Source organism: Acipenser ruthenus, chromosome 26, assembly GCF_902713425.1.
Source record: "Acipenser ruthenus chromosome 26, fAciRut3.2 maternal haplotype, whole genome shotgun sequence".
NCBI classification, from domain to species: Eukaryota; Metazoa; Chordata; class Actinopteri; order Acipenseriformes; family Acipenseridae; genus Acipenser; species Acipenser ruthenus.
In genome coordinates this window covers 23952923-23978569 of record NC_081214.1, presented here as the reverse complement: position 1 = coordinate 23978569, position 25647 = coordinate 23952923, and the positions used below count along the sequence as shown (strand labels likewise).

The 25647-nt window shown below is 45.9% G+C and overlaps 4 protein-coding genes across 4 annotated transcripts; 1 reads left to right on the top strand and 3 right to left on the bottom strand.

Annotated features, from left to right (window-relative positions):
- Positions 1–706: 706 nt before the first annotated feature.
- Positions 707–4128, bottom strand: LOC117412062 (ras-related protein Rab-38-like). Its single transcript, XM_059001669.1, has 3 exons — positions 3368–4128; positions 2428–2708; positions 707–1196 (listed from the first exon to the last, which is right to left on the bottom strand). Exons 1-3 carry the CDS (start codon positions 3567–3569, stop codon positions 1035–1037), a joined length of 645 nt encoding a protein of 214 aa, XP_058857652.1. The 5' UTR covers positions 3570–4128; the 3' UTR covers positions 707–1034.
- An 892-nt stretch (positions 4129–5020) lies between these two features.
- LOC117430703 (ras-related protein Rab-39B) lies at positions 5021–8867 on the top strand. The gene is made up of 2 exons (XM_034051068.3): positions 5021–7052; positions 7876–8867. The coding sequence occupies exons 1-2, from the start codon at positions 6838–6840 to the stop codon at positions 8300–8302; spliced, it is 642 nt and encodes a 213-aa protein (XP_033906959.1). The 5' UTR covers positions 5021–6837; the 3' UTR covers positions 8303–8867.
- Positions 8868–13173: 4306 nt separating this feature from the next.
- Positions 13174–18613, bottom strand: LOC117430460 (prefoldin subunit 3-like). The gene is made up of 6 exons (XM_059001670.1): positions 18477–18613; positions 17000–17124; positions 16435–16501; positions 16095–16193; positions 15618–15756; positions 13174–14585 (listed from the first exon to the last, which is right to left on the bottom strand). Exons 1-6 carry the CDS (start codon positions 18555–18557, stop codon positions 14509–14511), a joined length of 588 nt encoding a protein of 195 aa, XP_058857653.1. The 5' UTR covers positions 18558–18613; the 3' UTR covers positions 13174–14508.
- A 1234-nt stretch (positions 18614–19847) lies between these two features.
- On the bottom strand, positions 19848–25382 carry prss23 (serine protease 23). The gene is made up of 2 exons (XM_034903650.2): positions 25054–25382; positions 19848–21659 (listed from the first exon to the last, which is right to left on the bottom strand). The coding sequence occupies exon 2, from the start codon at positions 21644–21646 to the stop codon at positions 20489–20491; it is 1158 nt and encodes a 385-aa protein (XP_034759541.2). The 5' UTR covers positions 21647–21659; positions 25054–25382; the 3' UTR covers positions 19848–20488.
- Between the last annotated feature and the right edge of the window lie 265 nt (positions 25383–25647).

Below are 25647 nucleotides of genomic sequence, written 5' to 3'. Positions count from 1 at the left end.
TTATCCCCTCGGTTTTGCTACAAACCTGTATTCTCAGTACCCTCCTTCCACTCTCCTGCCTGGCGGGGGCGGGGCAGACCCCCCCCTTCACATCCTCTCCTACCTCCTCAGGGCAGGTCTTCTGCTCCTCCATCTCCATCTCCATCTGTGGAAACACAACCAACATCATTACTAACCTCAGGAACTCACCTCCAGGAGCTGGATTTGAATCACCGTCTTCAGGGAGAGAAGGCTGTGTGATTAGCCCGCTGCGCCACCAGCACCCACAGGAAATATGTGTTTCACACTGACTATAAGGTCAATTAACCATTTCTTGGAAAATAAAGGAAGAAATCACCTGGATTTGCTCTCAGTCCTTCAAAGAGGAACAGCACAGCATGCTAGTGAATTAGCCCACTGCGGTTCAAAGTTAATCAGCAGTGTACAGAGATCCCACACTAGTATCAATAAGACAGGTATCTATCTGTTAACGTGGACTGAAGGAGAATCATTGGCAGGAGCTTCTAAGCAATTCCCAAACACGATGTTTAAAACCAGAGAAGGAGAGATGTCCATCTTCTTACTATGGGAGTTGATATGCCGAAGGTAATTCTCCCAAACGTGTTTGAAGCCTTGGAACAGCCAAATGAACAGAATCCTGAGAAGATCCCCCCTAATCCCCAGAGGAATACATGCAAAAACAAATGAAGCTCCTGGACAAAGCAGGAAGTATTAGGAAATTTTTATTTGTGAGGACATGAAAATGTGTCAAACATGAGAAAGACAAGAGAAACGCTTTGAATCAAACATGGAAGTTACAGAAAATCAGCATGAGCCAGTGGGGACGACAGCAGAGCTGCAAAACCAGCCTTCATCTGGGGGAGGTAATGCACACCTGGGGGAATCCAGCACACCTCTCAGCTTGAAGGACTACGACACAATCTCTAATCTCCAGGCCACACGGCCTCGGTTTCCGATGCTTTCGGACGCGCAGGTGGAAATCACACTTGTTTCTTTGTTCTTGTTTCTGTACGCTCCTGTCCAGCAGCAGTCCTCTAAAACCTGGAGCAGAGCGTGCAGCTGCTGCCGCTGTGTTTGGTGTTGTTGTTGAGGCCGGGCAGGACGATCTCGGGGTCCGAGTCCCCTCCGGAGCCCTCCTCGTTGGACAGGATGTTCTCCACCAGGCAGCGCGCCGCCTCCACGATGTTCGTGTTCTCCTGCAATAAAGAAGCAGCTCCTGATCCATTTGCAAAATGTACAAGAAAGAGTTCAGTCATGCACGCAGAGACACACAAGCACACACACATGCACGCAGAGACACACACAGAGACACAGACATGCATGCAGAGAAACACACACAGAGACAGACATGCACGCAGAGACACACACAGAGACACAGACATGCATGCAGAGAAACACACACAGAGACGGACATGCACGCAGAGAGACACACACAGAGGCAGACACACTGTTAGAAGAATCTTTTTTTTTTTCACTGTATTTAAAGTTTCTTTCAGTATTTCTAAATGTAGCACTATTGAGTGTTGTATAGTTATGGATGAATCTCACACACACGCAATCCCTCACGCCTCTGTGCAGATTTAATTAGCGTCTCTGTACGAGAGCGATGGAGTTCTGCTCCAGGGTTCTCATTTTGTTTGCTCACACTCTTTTCTAGTCCACGCGAGTCTCTGTGCATTACCATGGGCGTGCGTCAGGCAGCCCACCCCCACACCATACATACACCACGCTGCCTCAAACCAAGAGCTGTTCTAGGTGTTTACATGGCAGTGTCACAGCTGGGTTGTTTTTTCTTATGACTGCAGGTTGATTGTGCTGCTAAGAGTTTTATGATGTTCATCTTTGATCAAACATTCGGTCTACTTAAAATCCACAACCTCAAATAAAAAGCTCTTCCCTTTACTGTAGCCGGATTCACGTCATAACCTTTTCCTCTTGCCTTGGAACTTGCTGTTTTCCTTTTATGGTTCCTCATAAGAAAATGTGTAGTTTTGGTAATCCCTGCATTCACAAATACCAACCAGCAGAGGGAGCCTGTCAGCAATGCTCACATAACCCTTTCTTTTTTAGATGTATTTTAAAGGAGTGCGATCCGCTGTGCATGTAAGAGCACTACGCATGTGATTACATACCAGAGGACAGGGGGCAGGAGATCAGCTGTAAACCCTCGCTGGCACACTGTGCATTGAAATATAATAGATCTGTTCAGCCCTCTTACACAAACTCCTGAGTGTCACCCAAACACAGTATCATACATGCAGCTTCTACGGCCAATCAGACAAGTGCTTATATCACTGTGAAGCACTGGAGGGTATAGGACAGCGGGCTGAAAGAGCTGGTGTGTCTGCAGACTTCACTCTGTGCTGCATTAGTAGAGCTGGCACAATAATCAAGCAGATAGAGAGGGGAGAGGAAGGCAGCTCCTACCTTGGCGGAGGTCTCGAACCAGCCTGCAAAGCCGTGTTCCTTGCAGAAATGGTCGAGCTTGGGCAGCTGAGGGCTCAGGCCGTCCCGTGACTGGTCAGCCTTGTTGGCCAGCAGGACAGCGGGGACGGGCTTGCCGTTGGCGAGGGTCACCTTGGAGTCCAGGTCGCTCTTCCACTTGAGCACGGCGTCGAAGGTGGAGGCCCGCGCCACGTCGAACACCACGAAGGCCCCCACCGCCTCCCGGTAATACACCCGGGTCATGTTCCCATAGCGCTCCTGACCTGCCCCAGCAAACAAGCAAGAAACAGCCGTGAGGACCGGGGCCGGCTGGACTGGGAGGGACTATCACATGAAGAGAGACGGGATGCTAAACTTAATGTGTGTCTGCAATACAGCCACTGTGTGTCACTGCTATTGAGCGAGCGTGTGTGTGTGTGTCTGCAATAGAGCCAGTGTGTGTCACTGCTATTGAGTGTGTGTCTGCAATAGAGCCACTGTGTGTCACTGCTATTGAGTGTGTGTGTGTGTGTGTCTGCAATAGAGCCACTGTGTGTCACTGCTATTGAGTGTGTGTGTGTGTGTGTGTGTGTGTGTGTCATTGCTATTGAGTGTGTGTGTGTGTGTGTGTGTGTGTGTGTGCGCGCGTCTGTGCTTGTTCATGTGAGCCAGTCTCCTCATGTGTGTTAAATTCCTGGCACTGAATTTCCACCTCATGTGATCCTAATATGAGCATGAGACTGCCTTCTGGAAGACTTACACAACAGACACATTCCACAAGACTAGAGGGACAAGCAGATCAGCAGCTTTTACTACTTCAAAACAAGGTGCCACTTGTTGAAATAATAATAATAATAATAATAATAATAATAATAATAATAATAATAATAATAATAATAATAATAGTGAAAGATGAAAACAAATGATTCTACCTGCTTCTTACCTGCTATGTCCCACAACTGCAGTCGAATTACTGTGTTATTGTCCCAGTTGAGCACCTTCAGTGCAAAATCCACCCCGATGGTCGCTCTGTAGTGTTGGGAGAAGATCTGATGCACGTACCGCTTGATGATGGAAGTCTTCCCCACGCCGAGATCCCCGATCACGAGAACCTTGAAAAGAAACTCCTGCTGCGGCTCCGGCATCGTGCCAGGTGCGGCGCGTTCAAACAGATAATCCGGATCACTTGGGGTAAAACTGAGCGGTGTGGTGTTGTGAAATAAACGGAGCGAAAGCGCTTGTGTCCCACCGATCCGCAGTACTTTATAACAGCTTACACGCTGGTGTGCATCATTTTAAATTCAATAAAGTGCGTAACGTGTTTGCCCCTTCAAGTGTTTTTTTTTTTTTTTTTTTTTTTTTAGTTAAACATATATTTATCTCTCAATACTGATCTTACCGCAAATAGAGCAGAAATCTTAGAAATGTATTCGCTTCCAAACCACGGTTACAGAACAGTCGCATCCTGTAAAGTTATTAAACTGCTGAAATTGTGTTCTTTCTTACCGTCTCTTTACACTTTAATTTACAACACACTCCGGATCAGTTTTTTTTCTGTAGCATTTCTTAGCAAACCTATTGTTTTTCATGTAAACTAGTTTATTTTTCACTAACAAACTTTCATGTACTTTCCATAGAATCATCGCTCTCTCTTTCTCCTATCTGTTTTATATCACTGTCAACTGAGGCACACAGCATTCAAACACCCCCCGCCCCTTTTCATTCTGTGACTGTCCATGCAGGGAGTTGTAGTTTTATCCGAGGAGTTCTTACGTTGTGGTTGGCTAAGAGAGAAGCTCGACTACAATTCCCAGCACGCACCACGTTTTCTGTTTTCCCACACTCGTACCATACCCTCATCAGACGGTATGGAGCAGACGTGGCATCTCTCAGTAAACACATATTAAAACAGTTTCTCAAAACTGGAAATGACTTTGTGTTTCTACGTTATTCATTTCGGATTTAAATTCAGTCCAGAAAGTTCCTTCAGACTTTTAATGCATGGCCTAGAGGTTAGAGTTGATGGACAGGGAGGCAGGCGGTGCAGGTATTTTCATTTGAGCTGAGGGAATGGAATGAAAGCAGTGTGGCCAAGTCTCGTGGTATAGACAAGACACAGACAAAATCTGGCATCAAAATCACTTTCCAGTCCAGGCTTTTGCTCGATGCATCCCTACATAGTTACACCAGATGGACAAACATACAGTTGAATAACTACCATAGAAACGGCCATGCAATGCAACTGAAGCTGAACCGTGGAATAAAAACCTGGACTGGAATTGGAATTCGGGGCCAAATGTGGTCAATGTATTTATTTATTTGTTTATTTGTATTATTAATTTGCATTGCAGTCCAGTAGGGATGTACGTGGTGACTCTAAAACTAACGTGCCGTTTGAAGTCTTAGAGAGCTGCCTGGCGTGCACAAAAAAAAACAAATGCGTGTGTAAAGCTGGTTCCTGGCTGGAACAAAAACCAGGACTGGAGGTTCGAGCTGAGTGAGTGGGAGTGAGACAGTGTGGCGTCGTGGCAGAGATTAGGAACTGAACCCGGGAGGGGAGGCAGTGTGGTCACCTGACTCGAGCTAAGGAGCGGAGGGAATTGCTGATTAAAGACTGACGACTGAGGCATTGTAATTTATACAACACAGTGAATTTATAACCGACCAGTATACAACAGTTGTTACGGTAATTGCATGGAGCGGATTGTAGAACAGGCAGTAAGGCCGCCTCTGTTTGGGTTAATACGGTGCTGGTACTGATGCTGCGATGAGTCAGGCGGTATGGTGCTGATGTTGCTGCCATTTCATCAGCATTTTCCAAACACCTCTCCATCTTTACAACATGGGGAAACTGGAATGAAGCAATCAGCTACGAAAGCAGGACGATGCCAGCACCTTTCCAGACACCAAAACTGATAAGGAAATTGACGCAAAACCATTTAACCCTTTAATCGCGTGATTATCGCTGCAGCGCGAGTGCTTTTTGGTTGTGTTTTTTTTTTTTTTTTTATGGATGAGAGGAGGCCTTTAGATATGTGTCTTCCTGTCATCTGTTTTCCAAAGAAATAATTTCAAACAAGCTTTTTTTTTCTTTTGAAGACGTTTAATGCGGTTTATTAAATGGTTCCTGTGCAGTAATTTAAAAAAAAAATAGAAATATGGATATGATATGATGTTTTTGTTGCCTGCGTCTACTGACAGCTTATGAAAACACGAAAACTACAACGACATAAATTGCTTTCTTTATTTGTTTGTGTAGGACCGAAATTTATTTAATATGTTTGAAGAATCCGTGCACTAGATAGACGGTGTGATTAAGTGAGTTGTTTACTTTTTACGAAAACAAAACACCAAAAACACTACTAGACTAATAATAATAGATTAATAATAAATAAATACATAGAAAAACGAATCATTAAACTAATTCATAAATGGGCAAAGTAACCGATAGCTTGTGTCAGGAGATACAGCTCTGTGACCAATTAATTAAAACGTGAAAAAAATCCTGAAAAAAAATAAATAAATAAACATTTATAATCTCTGTTTGAGATTGCTGATATTTGCAAAATGGAGGCCAACTGACCTTGGAGTTTCCCGAGACATTGTCTGTCAAAAAGCTGTGTTGGAGCCTGAAAGATAGAGCCGGTGCGGGTGTAATAACTACAGCACTCGCCCTGGAATTTCAATCTGTTTTTGCACAATAGAGAGCTCAGCTAGAGGCTTATTTGTTTAGAAAACGAAGGTCTCGCCACACAGCACTGCAGTTTGAGCAGCAGAGGAGTGGAGGATAGGCTGCGAGCCAGGGGAAACTGCGATCACTGGAGTTAGAAGAGGGGAAAAAAGCTTTGAACATATTCATATTGATGTGTTTTAAGGATTTATGTTCCCCTTGCTGCTGGTATACCTAGAGCTCTTGCAGGAGCAGGCCAATCCGAGATGAGAATTGCATCGGTGTTTATTTTTAATATCTGAAGAGCTAGGAATCTGGAGAAAACCAGTATATGATCTGGAGCTTCTGTTTACCCCAAACCCGCCGATATCTGGGCAATTAATGCGTACTGGATTTATAACGACGGTTTGCTTTATTTATTTATTTTCAAAACAAAAGCTATCAAACTAGTTTATAGTATCAAGTTGTCGGTGTTTTCTACGAGTTCATGACGGTGTTAAAAGGTGACTGAACCTGTTGTGATTTTGACTTGCATAATATTTTTTTCAAGCATTTGCTCAGTTTCAAATAAGAGGCAAACCAACAATAAATACAACATTTAAAAAAAACTACTTTATTTAAGTCAAGCGTAGTTTAAATTTAGAAGCACCCTTAATTTATTTATTTTTTTTAAGTGTGTGTTGCTACTGCCGGACAATACGCTACTGCAGTTAGCTCTGTGTGTCTGACAGAGATCAGGCGAGATGGAGGCGATATGGCTGTACCAGTTCCGGATGATCGTGATTGGTGATTCTACGGTCGGAAAGTCGTGCCTCATTCGGCGGTTCACCGAGGGACGCTTCGCCCAGGTGTCCGACCCCACGGTCGGTGTGGATTTCTTCTCGCGGCTGGTGGAGATCGAGCCGGGGAAACGCATTAAACTACAGATCTGGGACACTGCGGGGCAGGAGCGATTCAGGTATGGGGGGGGAGGGGAGGGGTGGTGATGATGATAACAGTGAGGAGCAGGGGCGTGGTGGGGGCGCAGTCTCGCTAGGACCTGGTACCGGCGGAATTAAACAATATGCTTGCATTCATAATTTGCCATCATTGGTGTTCAATTTCAGTTTAGTGCTGCTCAAGGCTGAAATATAGATAGACAGATAGATTAGGAGTGTATATGTTGGAAGTGTTTATGTACTCTATATGTGTAACTGTGTGTAATGTTATCGTGCTGCATGATTTACACGTTTTTACTTTCCTGCTTTATTATTATTTATTTCTTAGCATTATTTATTTCTTAGCAGCCTGCTTTCTTCCCCCATGTTCATCTGACCCGTTTCACAAGAAACCAGTACTGAGCTCTCTGAACCCCATGGGCCCTGTACTGCAGCTGTGGTTTGAGTCCCACATAAAACGAGTTTAGCGTTCTCAGCTTAGCCATGAGAAACGGTGGTGGGACCAGTCTAGCACCTTTTTTTTTTACAAGCAAGTAGTTTCACAAAACGAAAGGCTAAGTACAGGAGAGCTGACAGATTCGCTTTCCCTCTGAAGGGCTTCATGTTTCAGTGATTGCTTAAAGCACTTGTAGCTGCAGACGCCACGTAACTATTCTGCTCAATCACCCCTTTGAGATATTTGCAATGTTTCCGAGGTCACTTGCTCTTTCTCTTACACAATCTCGCTCCCAGGCCTGTGTGGGTAGTCCGTGAGGCCAGATTAGACCACTAAAACTCATCCGATTGATTTAGTTCCATAGCTTGACTTTTGTTTTTTTAAATCGGTTTTTCTCTCTTCCGCAGGTCCATCACGCGCGCTTACTACCGCAACTCAGTGGGCGGGCTGCTGCTGTTCGACATCACCAACCGGCGCTCCTTCCAGAACGTGCACGAGTGGCTGGAGGAGGCGCGCAGCCACGTGCAGCCGCACCAGATCGTCTTCGTGCTGGTGGGGCACAAGTGCGACCTGGACGGGAGGCGGCAGGTGAGCCGGCAGGAGGCGGAGAAGCTGGCGGGCTCCTACGGGATGAGGTACGTGGAGACCTCGGCGCGGGACGCCATCAACGTGGAGAAGGCCTTCACCGAGCTGACACGGGACATCTTCGAGCTGGTCAAGCGAGGAGACATCACCATCCAGGAGGGCTGGGAGGGGGTCAAGAGCGGCTTCGTGCCCAACGTGGTGCACTCCTCCGAGGAGGTTATGAAGAGTGACCGCCGGTGTCTCTGCTAATCCCACCGCAGCCGGACACACAAGCAGGGAGGGAGGGAGCTGCCAGCACAGGAGCGGACGTTCACTGGGATCTCCCTCCCTCTCTTTTGTTTTGGAGAGAGGGAATGAAGTGCTTCTCCTTCCACACCTGGGCAATTTGAAATGTGGCATCTCCCTCCTTCCTTCCCTCCTTTCTTTCTTTTGTTTGGTTGTTATGTTTTTATTGTTTAGCTTTTCAAAACGTCCACGGACATTGTTGCTGTAATGCAGAGCTCCAGCTGTTTAGGCAATGTATTAATATACTGTATGAAACAATAATAGCAAACAATACGAGCAGCTAACTTAGGTGTGTCATTGACCGACAGTGTGGGTGCTGCATGGCCTCTGGCATCTTCAACTGTGGCAATCCCACGTCTACTAAATATATACTAGAACCAGCGGTGCCCACCAGGAATGCATTGCCTTGCCATTTCCAGCAATTCTTCAACTAATAGCAAGGCACATTTATTTCGGACAGTGTGGGTTGTCTTGATTCTCATCATGTCATGTATAGAAATAAAAAAAAAAATCAATGTTTCTTACTGCACATGTTTTTTTTTTTGGTTTTTTTTCCTCCAGTAACCGCTGTTTTGTTTCAATGGTAAAATGAATATCATTAGATTGAAACACTAATATTTTTTAGAATAAATCCTGGAAAGTGTAAGGTAATGCAGTGTTTACAAAGATAACAGAAGGGTACTCATCAGCAGTAGCGTGTTAGGTCTGATTGCCCTGCTATGCAAAGTGACATCAGAGCATACCCACCTGTATATACAGTGCTTAGTGTATACAGTACGGGCTAGCGCAACTCCCCTCCAGACTGGAATTAATTGCTTTTGAGCTGACTGGCATTCTTAATTAACAATATAAACAAAAACACAGTTAATTGCACAAGGAGGGTCAACAGTTTCCTGGCACAGTGCCAGTGTTATTTAAGAGAGGATTGAAATCAGCTTCCCACGGCACTCAAAACATACTGTTTACCAGCACAGTGTAGCGCCTCTCAAGCGCTGCGCACGACGCGTCTTGTGGCCTCTTCATTATTTTGTGCCCCCACTGCTCGGGGGCCAGTAATCCTAGTGTTACGTTTGGCAGTCTTATCTTTATGAGGATTTCAAAAACTACCAAATAGCAAAAACTGACTGAATTGATTTAAAATGGCAAGAAAAACACATGAGTTACCTTAATCACAGATGTTATTTCGGGTTTTTTTGGTACTTTTTAAAAAGCTGCTATAAAGATAGTGGCACCATTATTCAAATTGAATCCTGCCGTTAGCTGAAGCATTTCACAATAGAACAGAAATCAGCTCATCGTAGTAAATGATGCCCAGGTGTAGCTCAGACACTGGCACTGCCACCCTGTGATGCCCAGGTGTAGCTCAGACACTGGCACTGCCACCCTGTGATGCCCAGGTGTAGCTCAGACACTGGCACTGCCACCCTGTGATGCCCAGGTGTAGCTCAGACACTGGCTGTGCCACCCTGTGATGCCCAGGTGTAGCTCAGACTGGCTCCCTTGTATTCCTGGCATGGGTTCAGCTGCCTATAAGCACATTTACAAGCTGAATGGGCCTCTGTGGACTCTCCGCACCTCATTGCTTCTCAACCGCCAGGGCTGGCGTTGGCTTGGGTCCCTGCTGCTGAGAGGTGGTGTCGGACTGGAGCCACTGGAAAAGTGCTTACCTGAAGGGGCCACAGCAAATTACTGGGTCTTGGTGCTGGGTTCTCTCTCTCTCCTGTGCTAGGAGGCTGTCTAACCCACTTCTCTGATGCCTGAAGAATGAGCAGCTTGCAAGGAGCTGTCCTGTTAACCCTTGCTGGAGCTTGCTTCTTTCCTCAAAGCCCTGCCACCCTCCGCAGCAAAGCGACTAAACAGCTGGGTAACCGAGCCGAGCCCACACAGTTCATTTCAAACAACGGGACTTCTCTTAGCTGCTTGGACTGCACTCTGTTTTAAAGCTGGATGGGGCTGCTTTAGAAATCCAATACTCCCCCATGATAAGACTGAGTGAGACGTGCTGCTTCTGTTGCTGGGTAACCCAGTTGCAGAGAATTGGGAAGGTAACTAAAGCATCTTGGACTCTTTCTCTCCGAGTGGGTGTGACTCCCACAAAAGCACACTCCTTCCTGGGGTTGAGGGACAGAAACACTACCATCTCTGTCCTGGAAGGATGGACTCTTATGAATAAGAAACAGGTGTGTTCTGCTTCCGATCTGAAACACCCAGCTCCTTTGACCCCCTCTCCCCTCTCGGTACACCAGTGGCTTATGCAGAACTACCCCTGTAGTTCCAGGTCATCAGTGCAAGCTCTCTGCACCAGCTCAGTCAGTGCTTTCTACAGTAATAGCTCCACAATGCTAATTCCTAACCAGTAGAAGTGCTCAAATGTGAATTTTCAACTCAAGCTGTACGATTTATGTAGCTGTACTGGGTTATAGAAAACAACGCCTGTATTTAGCAAGAGAAATGTAACATGTACTAAAACAAAATGTGACTCAAAAAACTTTTCTTGTGAAACTGAACAAAGTGTGATATCTTTTATCCTGTCTGGCTTTATTACCCCAACTGGTCATCGGGTCTCTGGTTCCTTGAAATACTTCTAACACGCTGGCTTGGGGAGATGGGCTATTTGTGATAGACATACAAACCTGCATTGCTATATTTAGTAGCACTTAACCCTACTGACACTTCAGTCAGGCTAATCAGACCATGCCAAATTACAACACATTCACTATATATATGAGTTTAAAGTTAAATCCTAGAGAAGCTTTGCAATCTATGCTGAGACTCAGTCACTACACAGTACAAGCATGGCTGTAAGAAAGCATGTTTAGCATGGGAATATTTTAGAAGGGGCAATTTGGATCTTTCTCATTAATTTTCCAGCATTCAACTGATCAGTTGCACGCAACTCTATACAGGCTTAGCGAAACATGTGACCACAAACTTGCTTACAGCACAGACTAAGGGGATGCTCTCATTTCACTTGTATCCTGATATATCTTTAGCCAGTAGATGTAATTATGGATCTGGAGTTACCCATGGAGTAAAAGTGCACAGATTTTCAATGGGAAAACTTGAACTTGTTAGACCAGGGGTGTCAAACTCAGCTCCTGGAGGGCCGCAGCGTCTTCTGGCTTTCGTTCCACCCAAGCTCTCAATTACTTAATTGGTCTAATTATTTGATTAATTTGACACATTTAACACTTCTCTTCAGGCCTCACAATGTTTCACAGGTAGTGTACCTTGAATCAAGTTCATTTTTAAAACCATCAACTGTAAAAGACCTTGAAAAACATTAAATATGTCAAATTGAACAAATAATTAGATCAATGATGTTAATTGAGAGCTTAAGTTGGAATGAAAACCAGAAGACCCTGCTGCCCTCGAGGGCTGGAGTTTGACACCCCCGTGTTAGACCCTTCTGTCATGACAGCTTAGGAAAGGAGTGGCAGTGTGCAAACTGGCAAATAAAGGAGCTACAGCTTTGACTGTTCCTGGACTGACTCTTGTGCACCCACTGGACAATGTGGGTCTCTGCCTGCCCACCTAATCTCAGACTGCCCCACTTAACCTTCTAGTATGTATTCTGTCATATATACAGGAGGCAAATCCCTACTCATAGTCACCAAGTCTGACAGGCATGGCGAGAGGGTCAATACTGCACACTCATTTCAAATCTTAAACAGCAATGTTTCTTACTAAACTTTGAATTGAAAATGTACTGTTTAAAAAGGATCTTTCTTTTTTAAAGTTACTGTGCAAACAAAATACTCTATGTAAAATATAAAACAAATAAACGTAAAAAAATATATACAGTATATATATATACTAAATATATATATACTAAACCAACTTTTTCTATCAAAATATGTATGATAGTTTCAATGGTAAAGAAGTTTATACAAAAGGTTTAAACTTCCATTAACCAGACATTTCCAGCCTCAGTAATTCAAGTCTTCTATTGAACGAGCTAGTGCTGTTGACATTTCAACCTGTAATATTAATTTTGGACAGTAGATGGCAGCAGAGTACACTGTGAAATAAAAGACGCAGAGGGAGTGTCCTCTGGTTCATCCTACCCCGCAGAGACCTCTTCTCCAGACAGCCTCAAGCACTGCTTATAAATACTCTTCCATTTTGTTGTGTGCAGTCAATGGCTGGAGAACTTGCAGTTGCTAATCTCCTCCTCTATAACCAGAGAGGTTTCTCTTTGAATTATGAATTCCTATTTTATTTCTGTATACTGCCAGCTGGGCTTTTGAATATTAACCTGCATGAAGTCAGCAAATATTTCTATGCCCGTGTTCAAGGCAGAATTTGTGCAGAGGCTTTTCCGTGCTTTGTGTGGTGGTGTGTGTGGATTCAGTCTGCACGGAGACCCCTTCATTAACCATATAAACTCACTTACCAAGGCACGAGAGGCTCTTCCAGAACTGCAGAGTCATTTGAAGCTTTGCAGACTGTAGCTAAATGAAGACACAGCCCATATCATTCTGCAAGGCTCACATTCAACAAATCTGGGTTTGTTTGGACTGCTATGAAATGGGGTTCTTATTCCCCTCCCTTAGTATGCAGCTTTGCAGGAACAAGACCCCCAAATTCTGCATCCTATAGTGTGGCTGAACCTTTTATTTCAACACTAGTTTAGAAAGCAACACGACCAAACGAGCCAGATGGACCTACTAGCTCCACCTTGGCAAGCCCAGCACAGCACCTAGGTGAATGCAACAGTAACCCCTCGTCCCAGTCTGCCTGGGTATCTAACCTTGATGTTCGGTCTTCTTTCAGAATTAAAGGTCTGTCTGACCTTTACCGACTGCACAGTAATGAGAGAGAGGAGATTCATCCAGACTGTTGGAATTGCATTTATTTGTTTTGCTGGCAACTTCCAATCACTGAATTTTTTTTTTTTACATTAACCAGCGTGCGCCAAGTTTGGTGTTGTCGTGTGCCAGTGCGTTCGGAGGATAAAACAAGCCGTTTAACGTAACTTGGGAAACACAGCTGAGATCCAGGGGTGCAGAGCAGCGGTTCCCAACTCAGGCACTCGAGTGCATTCAAGTCCAGTTCAGAGATAGAAGAGACCTCTATTGCATAGCAGATTCAGCCACTCCAGGTTTGAGCATGTGCTTGATCAGCTCCAGTGCCTCTTATTAAACTCCTAGTAAAACCAGGAATGGCTCACACTGCTCGGCAACAGGTCTTTCCTTCCCTGCCGTCACTGAACAAAGTCCTGGAGTGGAACAGTCATCAAGGGTTAGAGTGGGGAAGCACTGGTATGGAAGGGAGGCGGGTCAAGTCTTTCAGCACAGAGCTCAGAGCAGGTGATTTGTGGCGTTGCAGATCAATCTAGAGTGCTGTGCAGAGACTGCAGGCGAGAGGGGGCCTCTGTTCTTTGTGTGGTTGAAGAGGATACACTGGAGCTATCCACTCCCTGAAGTGATTACTAATGAGAATACTTGGCTGGATCAACCCTGCCATTGCCAGCTACAACACACTACAAAGACAAGATGAGAGGGGAGACACTCTTCCACGGCGCCCGAGGCATTTCACCTGCAGGGGTCGCTGTGGTTACAAGGGAACGGTGCAGAAACACTTGGGAGGGGTGGAGGAGTGCAGACCAGGATTAACGATCAGAGCTTAGCTATTAACAAGGACACCATCAACATTGTTCTTCAATAACAATTCATTTCATAGATAAAACAAGCACACACACATCAGACCATGCGTCAAATCAACTTGGCTTTTTTTTTTTCTTTTCTTTATACAGACAAATAAATACCACAGTGCACTGGCAGCCACAGCTTCTCCACTAAACTTGAAAGGCGTGGTGCTAATTAAAAAAAAAAAAAAAAAAAAGGGGGTGGCCAGTGGAACTCTAAATGGTTTTGGTGGCCACAGGGTCACTCTTAAGTGGCCACAGCAATACTGCTGAATGCCTGGTTATAGAATGTATACAAGGACGCCCATCAGCCACTGCCCCCAATCACCGCCTCCACGGGCTACTCCAAGCGTGCCGAGGCTCTGACTCTTGCGCCTTGCCTCGCCGCTAGCGGGGATCTGTTGGCTTGGAAAGTGGTGTGAGTGTGAAGGATATCCAGTCTCTGAATAAAATAAAAAAATAAACTTGCTGATTTTATAGAACAGAAAAGAATGCTGGGCTCTTGAGAAAGGCGTGTCCCTTAAGACTTGTCGCCGCTCTTGGAAGGGTTGTCCTTGTTCCTCCTCTTCACGTCCCAGTTGTACACGCGCGCCATGTCTGAGAGGGGGGCTGGTTAAGGAAGACTGAGGTGCGCGGTTATCACAGCACAAGAAAGACAAAGGCTGGATCCAGGAGCCTCCCCAACCAGGGCTGGGGTCCATTCCTGTTCTACAGTTCCAATTCCTCTTTCAAATCAATTCCAATTCCTTTCTGGAATTGATATTTTAGAGACATAATAACTGTTCAAATGCTTTCATTTAAAGCCAGTTTAATTGACTAACAGGGACTTCAACTGAAGTCATTTGTTGCCACTGCGAGAAGCTCGTTTTAACAGAATGCTGCTAATTGCAATTTGTAATTGGAATTGATGAAAAGGGAATTGGAATTTAAATTGGAAATGGATTTAAAAAAGGAATTGGCAATGGAATTGAAAAACAGGAACTGAGCCCAAACCCAACAGCCATCAATACTTGAGCTGAGTAAATCATACCTTGAGCACAGCGCTACTCTCTAATGCTGCTCTCAATACTTGAGCTGAGTAAACCATACCTTGAGCACAGCGCTACTCTCTAATGCTGCTCTCAGTACTTGAGCTGAGTAAATCATACCTTCAGCACAGCGCTACTCTCAATACTTGAGCTGAGTAAATCATACCTTCAGCACAGCGCTACTCTCTAATGCTGCTCTCAATACTTGAGCTGAGTAAACCATACCTTCAGCACAGCGCTACTCTCTAATGCTGGTCTCAAATTACATCACCATCACATTCATTACAGGGCAACCATCCTTATAGAATTTTAAAAAGTAGCAAATAACAAAACAAACAAGAACTGTGAAAGACACAAGAACTGTTTTTTGGGGGCATTTCTTGCAGTGTTCACGTGTTATTTGGCACTTTTTAAAAGCCACTGTAAGGATGGCAGCTCCTTAATTATTGAATCCTAGGGATGAAATAAAAGTTGGGATAGGAATTATTTCACCTGGTACTTTCTTTAAAGTAGCAGCAGTGCGGTTATCAGCGGGATCAGCCCAGCCTCAAAGGTGTGCACATGTGTGTGGATGAGGTGCTGCTCCATTGTGAAAGGATACTGACCTCGGTGGTGGTGAACTGGTCTCGGAGGAAGTCCAGGTCCTCCTCCAGCGAGTCCAGGTTCCGTGTGGCGGTGGCCAGGTTCTTCTCTAGCAGCGCCTGGGCCTCGTCTATATCGTACTCCAGCATCACATTCGCCTGCACAGGGTTTATCACGTCACATTCAAACATACTCCCTGCTCTACAGAGAAACCCTACTGGTATGCAACTTAAAGATTTCACAAAAGCACCATCAAGAATTCCACCAAGGGTTACTTCAATGGAAAGAAGACTCCCATTGCATTGCAGTTAAATCCAGTTCTGGTTTTACTAGGAGTTTAATAAGACTTGCCTCTCTCTGAAACGTGACAGCCAATGCACTGCCATCATCTCTCAAGTGAAGGTAATAATATACAATCAAGCAATCATCCGTCTAACTCACTGTCCATGTGGTACAAAAACTGGACACGAGCAGAGCAAACAGGATGCACACTTACCCCTAACCACAAGCACACTTTATCTGTGGGTGGGACCAAGGCTTTGCAGTAGAGGTTGTCAGCCAATAGAAATCGGGTTTCCATGGGATCTGTGGTCTCCTGCAAGGGACAGAAACGTAAGCCAGTTTATACAATGAATGGATTTGACCTAAATGTTGGGTTTTTTTGGTTGTTTTTTTAATCCATAAACTAAGCAGAGGAAGCAGTTGTTCTAGTGCGGTACATTCTGAACATTTTGAAATTTAAAAAAATTAATAAATGGACAAAATGAACAGTAGGAAATGTAATTTTCCAGCTGATCAACGACACTGAACTGATGTAACTTAAAAACGTCCCTTACCTTTTTCTTCTGCATGTGTCTTAAAATTTCTAATGTCTGTTTAATTTGGGGGATCTGACTTCTTAACCTGGAAGGAAAAAGATAAAAAAGTCAGTAGTGCAAAGTGGCTTGGTGTCATCGATTGAAATATGTATTTCTATTTAAGACTCCCATTGCATAGCAGTTTGATCCAATCCTGGTTTTGCTAGGAGTTGAATAAGACAGCTATACACTGGGGCTAATCAAGCTCGTATTACAAGCTGGACTGGGTGAGACTGCTCTTGTTTGCATCCCTGTGCTGTGCTGGGTGAGACTGCTCTTGTTTGCACCCCTGTGCTGTGCTGGGTGAGACTGCTCTTGTTTGCACCCCTGTGCTGGACTGGGTGAGACTGCTCTTGTTTGCATCCCTGTGCTGTGCTGGGTGAGACTGCTCTTGTTTGCACCCCTGTGCTGTGCTGGGTGAGACTGCTCTTGTTTGCATCCCTGTGCTGGACTGGGTGAGACTGCTCTTGTTTGCATCCCTGTGCTGTGCTGGGTGAGACTGCTCTTGTTTGCATCCCTGTGCTGTGCTGTGCTCCTGTCCTACCTCAGTTTCTTCTGAGCCAGGTTCAGCTCCATGAACTTGTATTTCTGATACTGCTCATCCAGTTTCCTCAGCACTGCGTCCGCTGTGCAATTGCCAGGCAGCTTCATGAACGCTTCCACATCCTCCTGACCAAGAGAGAGGGGGAAGACAATAAGAAAAACACACACATATATGGGGTGTGTGTGTGTGTGTGTGTATGTATATATGTTTGAAAGGCGGTATAACTGCAGTGTACAAAAATGAAAAGGTTTTTTTGGATGTACATGCACTGTGTTTACTTTCCTTTCTATTCAGCTGAAGGGCTTTTTGTGTGAAACATGCTGAAATAAATACTTTAATTTAACCATTTGTGTACACACACACACACATATATATATTATATATATATATATATATATATATATTTGGCCCAAGCCATAGTGCCAAAGACTAAACATTTCCATTAAAAGCCTCTGTATTTCTTGGGTATCTGTTGATTACATGTAAACCCAGAGTGTTCTTTGTAATGAAAGGTTTTTGCTCCTGTGCTCCCTAGTTCTTGAGGACTCATGTTGCCACAGGGCAGTTTGATCCCACGCCACAGGGCAGTTTTAGCTGTTGGTATCAGTGCCTCTTCATTTTCAAACACTGCACTGACATTGAGAAGGGATGTCTGTGTCCCTGGCTGCCTGTAGACAGTTCTAGATGATAGCACGGATCTCTACAAACCCACTGCAGTCACCACTAAACAGGACTGGCCTTGGGAATTCGGTTTGTGCAACAGTACCAGCATAGTGCCACCTGTCAAACATCATAGCATAACTCCAGCATCTTTTTTTTTTTTTTGGTAGTAGGGCACAATAAAAAAAATCCTAGAAATAAAAACAGATCCAAATTATATTAGAAACTTTTTTCCTGTTATTAATCTTGATACGCACCAAGACAGTAAAAACAAAAAAAAATTATACGCAGCTGTCTTAAGTGACATCCATGGAAGATATCTGATAGGTATATTATACGCTGACAAACAACTGAGGATCCTTTATTTAAACGCGATGCGCAAACATCATCCATTATTAAGACACTCTATATATCAGCGTGTAACTGACACACTGACAAACAGGCAAGTGGTAACATTGAAAAATCTGGACGCTTGAAATATTATTGTTAAATTCATTTTTTTTTATTTGTATTTGAATTGAATAATCCCATTCTATACCTCTTCAAGTAAAGATGGTCTATCCCATTAAAAAGGATAAGCCCGTGTTTTTTTGAACCGTCTCTGAGTTTGGTATCCTTGTGATCCCACCCTTTTCCTCACAATAGCTGCCTCCTCGGCGCGGTTACTGTATCGAGGCGCGTCTCAGGCGCTGCCATTTAAGGATGTGACTGGCGAGCGGCGGCCGATCCAGACAGCAATCTCCGTATCAGAGGTCCATGACCCAGCCAGTCGTGCTTTATAAAATACCCAGATACACCTCCCCGCTCCCCTCCTTACCACAAACACTGCTTCGGGGATTCCTAAGTGTTTTCTTTTACTGCCAGCGCCGGCATTGCTATTCTCAGTGGTCGCCGCCATCTTGGACAAGTTTCCCCTTCCCCTCACGCTGCGCCAACGTTGAGCGTAACGAACGACGCGTTTTGGAACCCCGCCTCTTGCCTCCCTTGCGAAGGATTCTGGGGGGTGTAGTTTTTCTGGCTCCAATTGCCATGAGCTGCGTTGTTTTACAGAGGGAGCGGTAACACGTCACAGTCACAGCCTTGCACCAGGGCCCAGTAAATCCCAGTAAATCCTACCGTCACCATGGATACATTAAACACGGCGCATAAACACATGCATGATTAATGCTCTGTCTGTGTCTCCCATCATTACCTCATTTTTAAGAGTGCTTTGCAAAATAAATTTTCATCAGACAGGCCCAAACTGAAGAAACAAAAGATTCTCAGCCCAGTAAAAAGTAGACCAGTCATACTGCTAATAAACTAACAAGATAAGGCAATACAGGGCTTGTTAAAGGATGGTTGGCACTCCTTTAACATGTGAAAAGAGTTCAGGTATGTTGTGGCAAACACATGTTTAAAAAAACGTTGTCTAACATTCTATCAGCTGCTGGTCAATAAGGAATCAATGAGAATGACTCTTGTGAGGAGTGAGGAGATCATGTGACTTCTAGCACTAGTGTGATTGGCTAAAGGTGGGCGCACTTGGCGGGTGCATCTGGTAGGTTGTATTTCGATTTGTCGCCACTACGCTGCACAAACCTGATTCGCTGAACAGACTATGAAATCCATTTGTAAAGTACTGTTCCCCTCCCCTACAAGCTGCAGGACTGGTGTGGCACTTGACTCCTCCTGGGTCTACTGGAATGTGGTGGGAACCATGTGGTTTCTTTATACGCAACCAAACTTAATTAGGGTATCAGGGGTTTAACGGTTCATCATGTATCCATGAATCTGATACTTTCTTTACATGGCATACTGCATCCTAGTGGAGGTCTGTATCGTTCGTATCATGATACCAAACCAAAAGCACAACACAGCTCAGCTGAATGAAGAGCAACTGTGTTTTATAGTTAGCGTGAATACATGATCTCCTTAACTCATTACATTTGTGTCTTTTGACAAAAGAATCCATCATTAAATGATCATTTGATCTAAAAGCATCAGGACCACCACATGTATCGCAATGCCTAGTATCATATTGTGATATTATTGTATCGTTACAATAGGTATCCAGTCACTGTGGACTGAATGAGTATTCTCCAGTGGGTAAGACTGGGATAGAGGCAATGGAGAAACCCAGGGTACTGTAATGGACAGTGTGTAAGTGGGTAGATGTGATTCTCTGACACGTGTGACAAGAAAAGCAAACAGTTTAAAATTTAGTTTATTAAAATAGATAAAGCCATTTTTTCCAAAAATACATTGCAAGAAACATTCCACGGGAGACGGTTTTTAAGAGAATCAATGCATCCAACAATCTTTCCTTCTTAATCTATGAGACACGTGCAAAGAAGGGCTGTGTTATACTGTGCCAATCACCCACTGACACGGGCAGGCCGAGAGGCTCAGTGGATACAGCTGAGGCATTGTGACCCTGTCGAGCACAGCTGGAGAGCTTAGAGGGGTGGACTTCTAGTTAGTATGAGTGTCAGGCTTAATTGAGACGTTTATCACTGAACTTCTTGTAGTGTTTTTTTTTTTAACTTAGCACTATTGAGTGTTTAATAGTTATTGATGACCCGTTATAGTGCACAAAAGCATGATTGTTGAGCTGCATAACTGTTAGATCCAAGACTGGGATCACAGTTTTGCTCATACTTGAATTAAATCAAGAAAGAAAAAAAAGTGCTTTAAAGTTTAAAAAATAAAATAAAACAAAAGACCGCCTAACAAAGAAAAACAAACCCAGGCCTTTGGGAGTCTGCTCTCCTCGAGTCGTGCTTCTTTAAGTTTGATACGTTTGATGTTTGTGCTGTTTAGTGCACAGACAGAGTTTGGGTTTGGTTCTCAGTCCTGCTGGCAGTCCACGTGGTTCCCTCGAACCCAGTAGCAGATCTGTGCAAACTTGAGCGGCGTGAGACGCACAGCCACGTTGAAGTCGTGGTTCTCCCCGTTGACCTCCAGCCACTGGTGTCCGGAGAAGACTCCGATGACCTTCCTCTCCCAGCGCTCTGCGACGGGGTCCCACACACGGCCGTACACCCCCGAGCCGCTGGCCCCCGGCCGGGCGTCGCAGTGCTGGTAGATCAGATCATTGGACTCGTCCTCCACCGGGCAGAACCGATACACCAGCTCCCCGGGGCGGTCACTGTCGAACCCAGAGAAGTGGATCCTCTTCCCAGCCAGGTCCTTTGCTGACGGGGCTACCGAGAGCCGCATGTAGGGCTGCTTGTGGGGCCAGCGCAGCTCCAGCAGGGAGTAGTCGAAGTCCATGCTGATCTCTTGGGGGCCCTGGATCCAGCCTTTGGGGACCCGGGTTCGCTTCACCCTGACCCACCGCACGGCCGCCGTCTTCACAGACCTGGCAGAGGAGGAGGGGTGCCCGGTCCGGGTGGCGTTGCTGGGGGGCACCAGGAAGCCCACTCTCAGCTTGCGGGCGCCCTTGACGTAATCCTTCCCATCATGCACGCAGTGGGCGGCCGTGAGGACATGGCTCTCCGACACCAGGACCCCGGTGCAGCCCGTGGAGATGCGCACGGCTGTGGAGAACGGGTAGTCAAGCAAGAAGTTGTTTCCCCTGATGTTGAAACGGCCGTCCGCCCCGTAGATCTGACGCTTGCGCCTCCGGTGAGGAGCTGGGACGGGGCTCCCCCTGGTGGGTGGAGGCTGAGCTGCGGTGTCCTCCCCCTCCTCCTCCAGGTCCACGGTGGTCAGGGTGCGCCTGCCATCAGCGTACAAAGTCTCGTAGGCCAGCCTTTCGCTCAGGGACTCCCGGCTGGCCGGCAACTCCCCCTGCTGGTAGCAGCTGGAGTTGCAGTACGTGGTGAAGTCCAGCTGGGGCCGGGCGCTGAAGCGAGGGCTGGACAGGAACAGGGTGGCGTGGGGCACCACGGAGGGGATGTGGGGGTGACCGGGAGCCCCAGTAGGGAGGGAGGGGTGGAGGGAGAGGAGGAGGAGGAGGAAGGTAGAGGAGGAGGGAAAGTTGGCTTTTGCTTGTTGAAACATTTCAGGGACGCACCTGTAGGGCAAATAACAGAGAAACACATTTCAGGGGTTTATTAAGGTGATTTGATTACTGTTCTGCTATACCAATATTGTCACAATGGCGAGGATCAATACACATTCCACACTGCTGAGCAATAGCAGAAAAAAAACACTTTGAAAAGCAAAAATGTTTTAAATGATGGAAATTAACAGGAGCAATAGCTAAATTTGGCCAGAAGAGGGCAGTCTCACATTTCAAGTTCGTAATAAGCAAGAGACGCAGAACTAATTGTAATTAAAACACCTCCAGTACTTTCAAATGCTTCAGTGCTTGCTTGTTTGTTTGGTTTTTATTTTTTGTTTTGTGGAAGAAATGTATCAGTTTATTTGCTACTTTCTGTGGCTGCTTCCTTTCCTTGCTTGTGATACAGTGTTTGTCTCTTGAATTCTATAATAGATACTTTAGAGGTCTAAATATTTTACCACCCACATGAGTTTGATCTTTGTGAAAAGGGCTTACATACTATACACCCCTCAACCTACCTTCCCTACCCTCTCCTCCCCTCCACTCCCCTCCACCGCTCACATTAACAGTTCTGGGTGCGTTTGTGGAAAGTACATTTTTTTAAAGTCCTGACAAGCCAATAATATAGAGCGCACCCCACTCGGAAAAACAAAATATTTTCACTCAAATAAATCTCTGTTGCTAAGAGTACAAATCTGTAGCTTTCCTTTCTGTGAGTGAAGAGTTATTAATTGCAGAACAGTGTCTCCAGAAGGGTAGCTATGCAAAACATGTACATGTTTGTGTCAGTGTGAGCGAGGGAGGGTGTGTGCGAGTTTGATAAGCTGCTAGAAAAAGGGGCCAGCAGGCTCTGCTGGTGAGGGAGAGAGAGGAGAGCAGACGCCTGGTAGCAGCAGAACAAATCGAGGCATGTGGCTGCGCTGTGCTCTCAGAGCTCTGCAGAGCTGCGCTGTGCTCTCAGAGCTCTGCAGAGCTGCGCTGTGCTCTCAGAGCTCTGCAGAGCTGTGCTGTGCTCTCAGAGCTCTGCAGAGCTGCGCTGTGCTCTCAGAGTACAGGGAGGAACAATCCAATCACAGTACAAGCAGCAACGCCTGGCTGTGTACACACCTCAGCAACCAGAGGGACGCTGACACAAAGAGCCTGCTTTTAGACAGAAGCACTCTTTGTTGTAGAGAATGTGCAGGCCTATGTTATGGCTTCTTTTAAGACACTACTCCACACTTCACTTCAATGATCTACGCCACAGCAACCTCACTGCTGTTTCTGTACACTGTTTGGGCGTTAACAGCCCTAGGAATATTCAGCTCTTAGCTGTTGCTGCTTGTTCAAAGTGACCCACCCTACATTCCTTTTTTCAGCTTGTATTTCGTTTAAAAATGCTCTGCGGATCATCGCATCATAATCTTTGAAGTGTCGCTACAGAGCTTTGATTTGTGTTGCCTTGGTACGCATCGCCCAGTTGTGTTGCAATCAACTTTATGTTACCCCATTAATAAAACAAAAATAAAAAAACTATTGCTACTAGCTATCCAGTAGGTGATCATGCCAGGCAGTCAGGGGCACACTCCCTGGGATGTGTGTGATCATGCCAGGCGGTCAGGGGCACACTCCTGGGATGTGTGTGATCATACCAGGCAGTCAGGGGCACACTCCTGGGATGTGTATGATCATGTCAGGCGGTCAGGGGCACACTCCCTGGGATGTGTGTGATCATGCCAGACAGTCAGGGGCACACTCCTGGGATGTGTGTGATCATGCCAGACAGTCAGGGGCACACTCCTGGGATGTGTGTGATCATGCCAGGCAGTCAGGGGCACACTCCTGGGATGTGTGTGATCATACCAGGCAGTCGGGGGCACACTCCTGGGATGTGTGTGATCATGCCAGGCAGTCAGGGGCACACTCCCTGGGATGTGTGTGATCATGCCAGGCAGTCAGGGGCACACTCCTGGGATGTGTGTGATCATGCCAGGCAGTCAGGGGCACACTCCCTGGGATGTGTGTGATCATGCCAGGCAGTCAGGGGCACACTCCCTGGGATGTGTGTGATCATGTCAGGCAGTCAGGGGCACACTCCTGGGATGTGTGTGATCATGTCAGGCAGTCGGGGGCACACTCCTGGGATGTGTGTGATCATGTCAGGCAGTCAGGGGCACACTCCTGGGATGTGTGTGATCATGCCAGGCAGTCAGGGGCACACTCCTGGGATGTGTGTGATCATGCCAGGCAGTCAGGGGCACACTCCTGGGATGTGTGTGATCATGCCAGGCAGTCAGGGGCACACTCCTGGGATGTGTGTGATCATGCCAGGCAGTCAGGGGCACACTCCTGGGATGTGTGTGATCATGCCAGGCAGTCAGGGGCACACTCCTGGGATGTGTGTGATCATGCCAGGCAGTCAGGGGCACACTCCTGGGATGTGTGTGATCATGCCAGGCAGCCAGGGGCACACTCCTGGGATGTGTGTGATCATGCCAGGCAGTCAGGGGCACACTCCCTGGGATGTGTGTGATCATGCCAGGCAGTCAGGTGCACACTCCTGGGATGCGTGTGATCATGCCAGGCAGTCAGGGGCACACTCCTGGGATTTGTGCTGTTAAACATTTAGTTTGGGTGGCAAGAATAGTCTCTTTTGTGTAGGATTCCTGTTTAGTGAGAGAGATTTTTCGAACTTAGTTTTTACCTTTTTGAAAGTCTTGTAAGCCTGCTGTCCTGTACAGTTTTCATTCCTCGGCTCTCTATTTCTCTCTCTCTCTGTTTCTCCCTCTCTCCCTGTCATGTCAGAGCTGAAACATTGTGTCAGCCTCATCTCTGTAGAGGGTTGTGGTGTCCTTGTGGTTTTCAAACTGCTTTATCGTACCGCAATTACTAGAAACCTCCTGGAATTCAAATCGCTGACCTCCAAGGCCCTGGACCTCCACTCTAATCACTGAGCCACCTGGAACTTTGCTTCTTAGAGACTTCCTAACCCAGGGTTGTAGAACCCGAATCCACTAGCTCTCAGTCCACAGGTCTAACCACATGGCCACCCTTCCATAGCGTCGGGGGAACCTGATTCTACCCAGCTGGACTGCAGTGTAAGCACATTAATCTGGGGCAGGTAGTGTGTTAGACTGCCTTCTAACTGTTCCCCAGTATAGCTGTGCTGCAGCTGCATAGCTTCAGATAACTACACTAGAGCAAGCATGCTCACAGCACTGGAACAGGGGAGCGCAAATCTGCAGTCCAAGTGCAGCTCAAGTTCAGACTCTCAACACAACTTTAGCCTTGTTCCAATTTGAAACACTTCACTTCACAGCAGTTAACCAGTATCCCTATATTAAATAAGAAAAGACACAATCGAAATGAAATTAAAAATATATATATATATATATATATAAATAAATAAACAAAATAGAGTTACCTGGTCAATCTGCCAGTCTGTCTACTTTAAATCAAATCACATTTGTTCTCTTCCAATGGAAGTCACTTTGTCTCTCCAACTAATTCCCATTTCTATGATGGAGGTTCAGACCCAAGCCCTTGGACCTGGTGTTTTCGGTCACTGGAGAGAGGCTGTCCGGGGTTGTCTGTGTGTCTCTGTGTCCCTGAGTCCGGCTGTGCTGTGCTGTGCTGTGCTGTGCTGTGCTCAGTGTGGGAGATGTTCTCTGCCTGGCTCCAAGGCGCACAGTGTTTTTTAATGGAATGGAGTCCTGTCTCAGACCCCTCGGGGTCCTAGTGCCCTACCTGTTCCAGTGCACTCTCCTGCTACTTCAGAAGCTCCCAGACTGGACTGGGCTGAGATCGATGTCACCCTGCTCTGAGACAAGGGGAGGAGAGCAACCAGGTGAGACCCTGCACAGGAAATCTTGTTAACCCTATTCTCCCAAATAAAAAAATATCACAGCAGTGTGCATATAGTTTACTTTAGCATACAACGTGGAACATGAAAATGTACAGTACTATAGATTGATATGGGCTTCCCTAGAAGAATCTGTAGCTTCAACAAAACTAACAC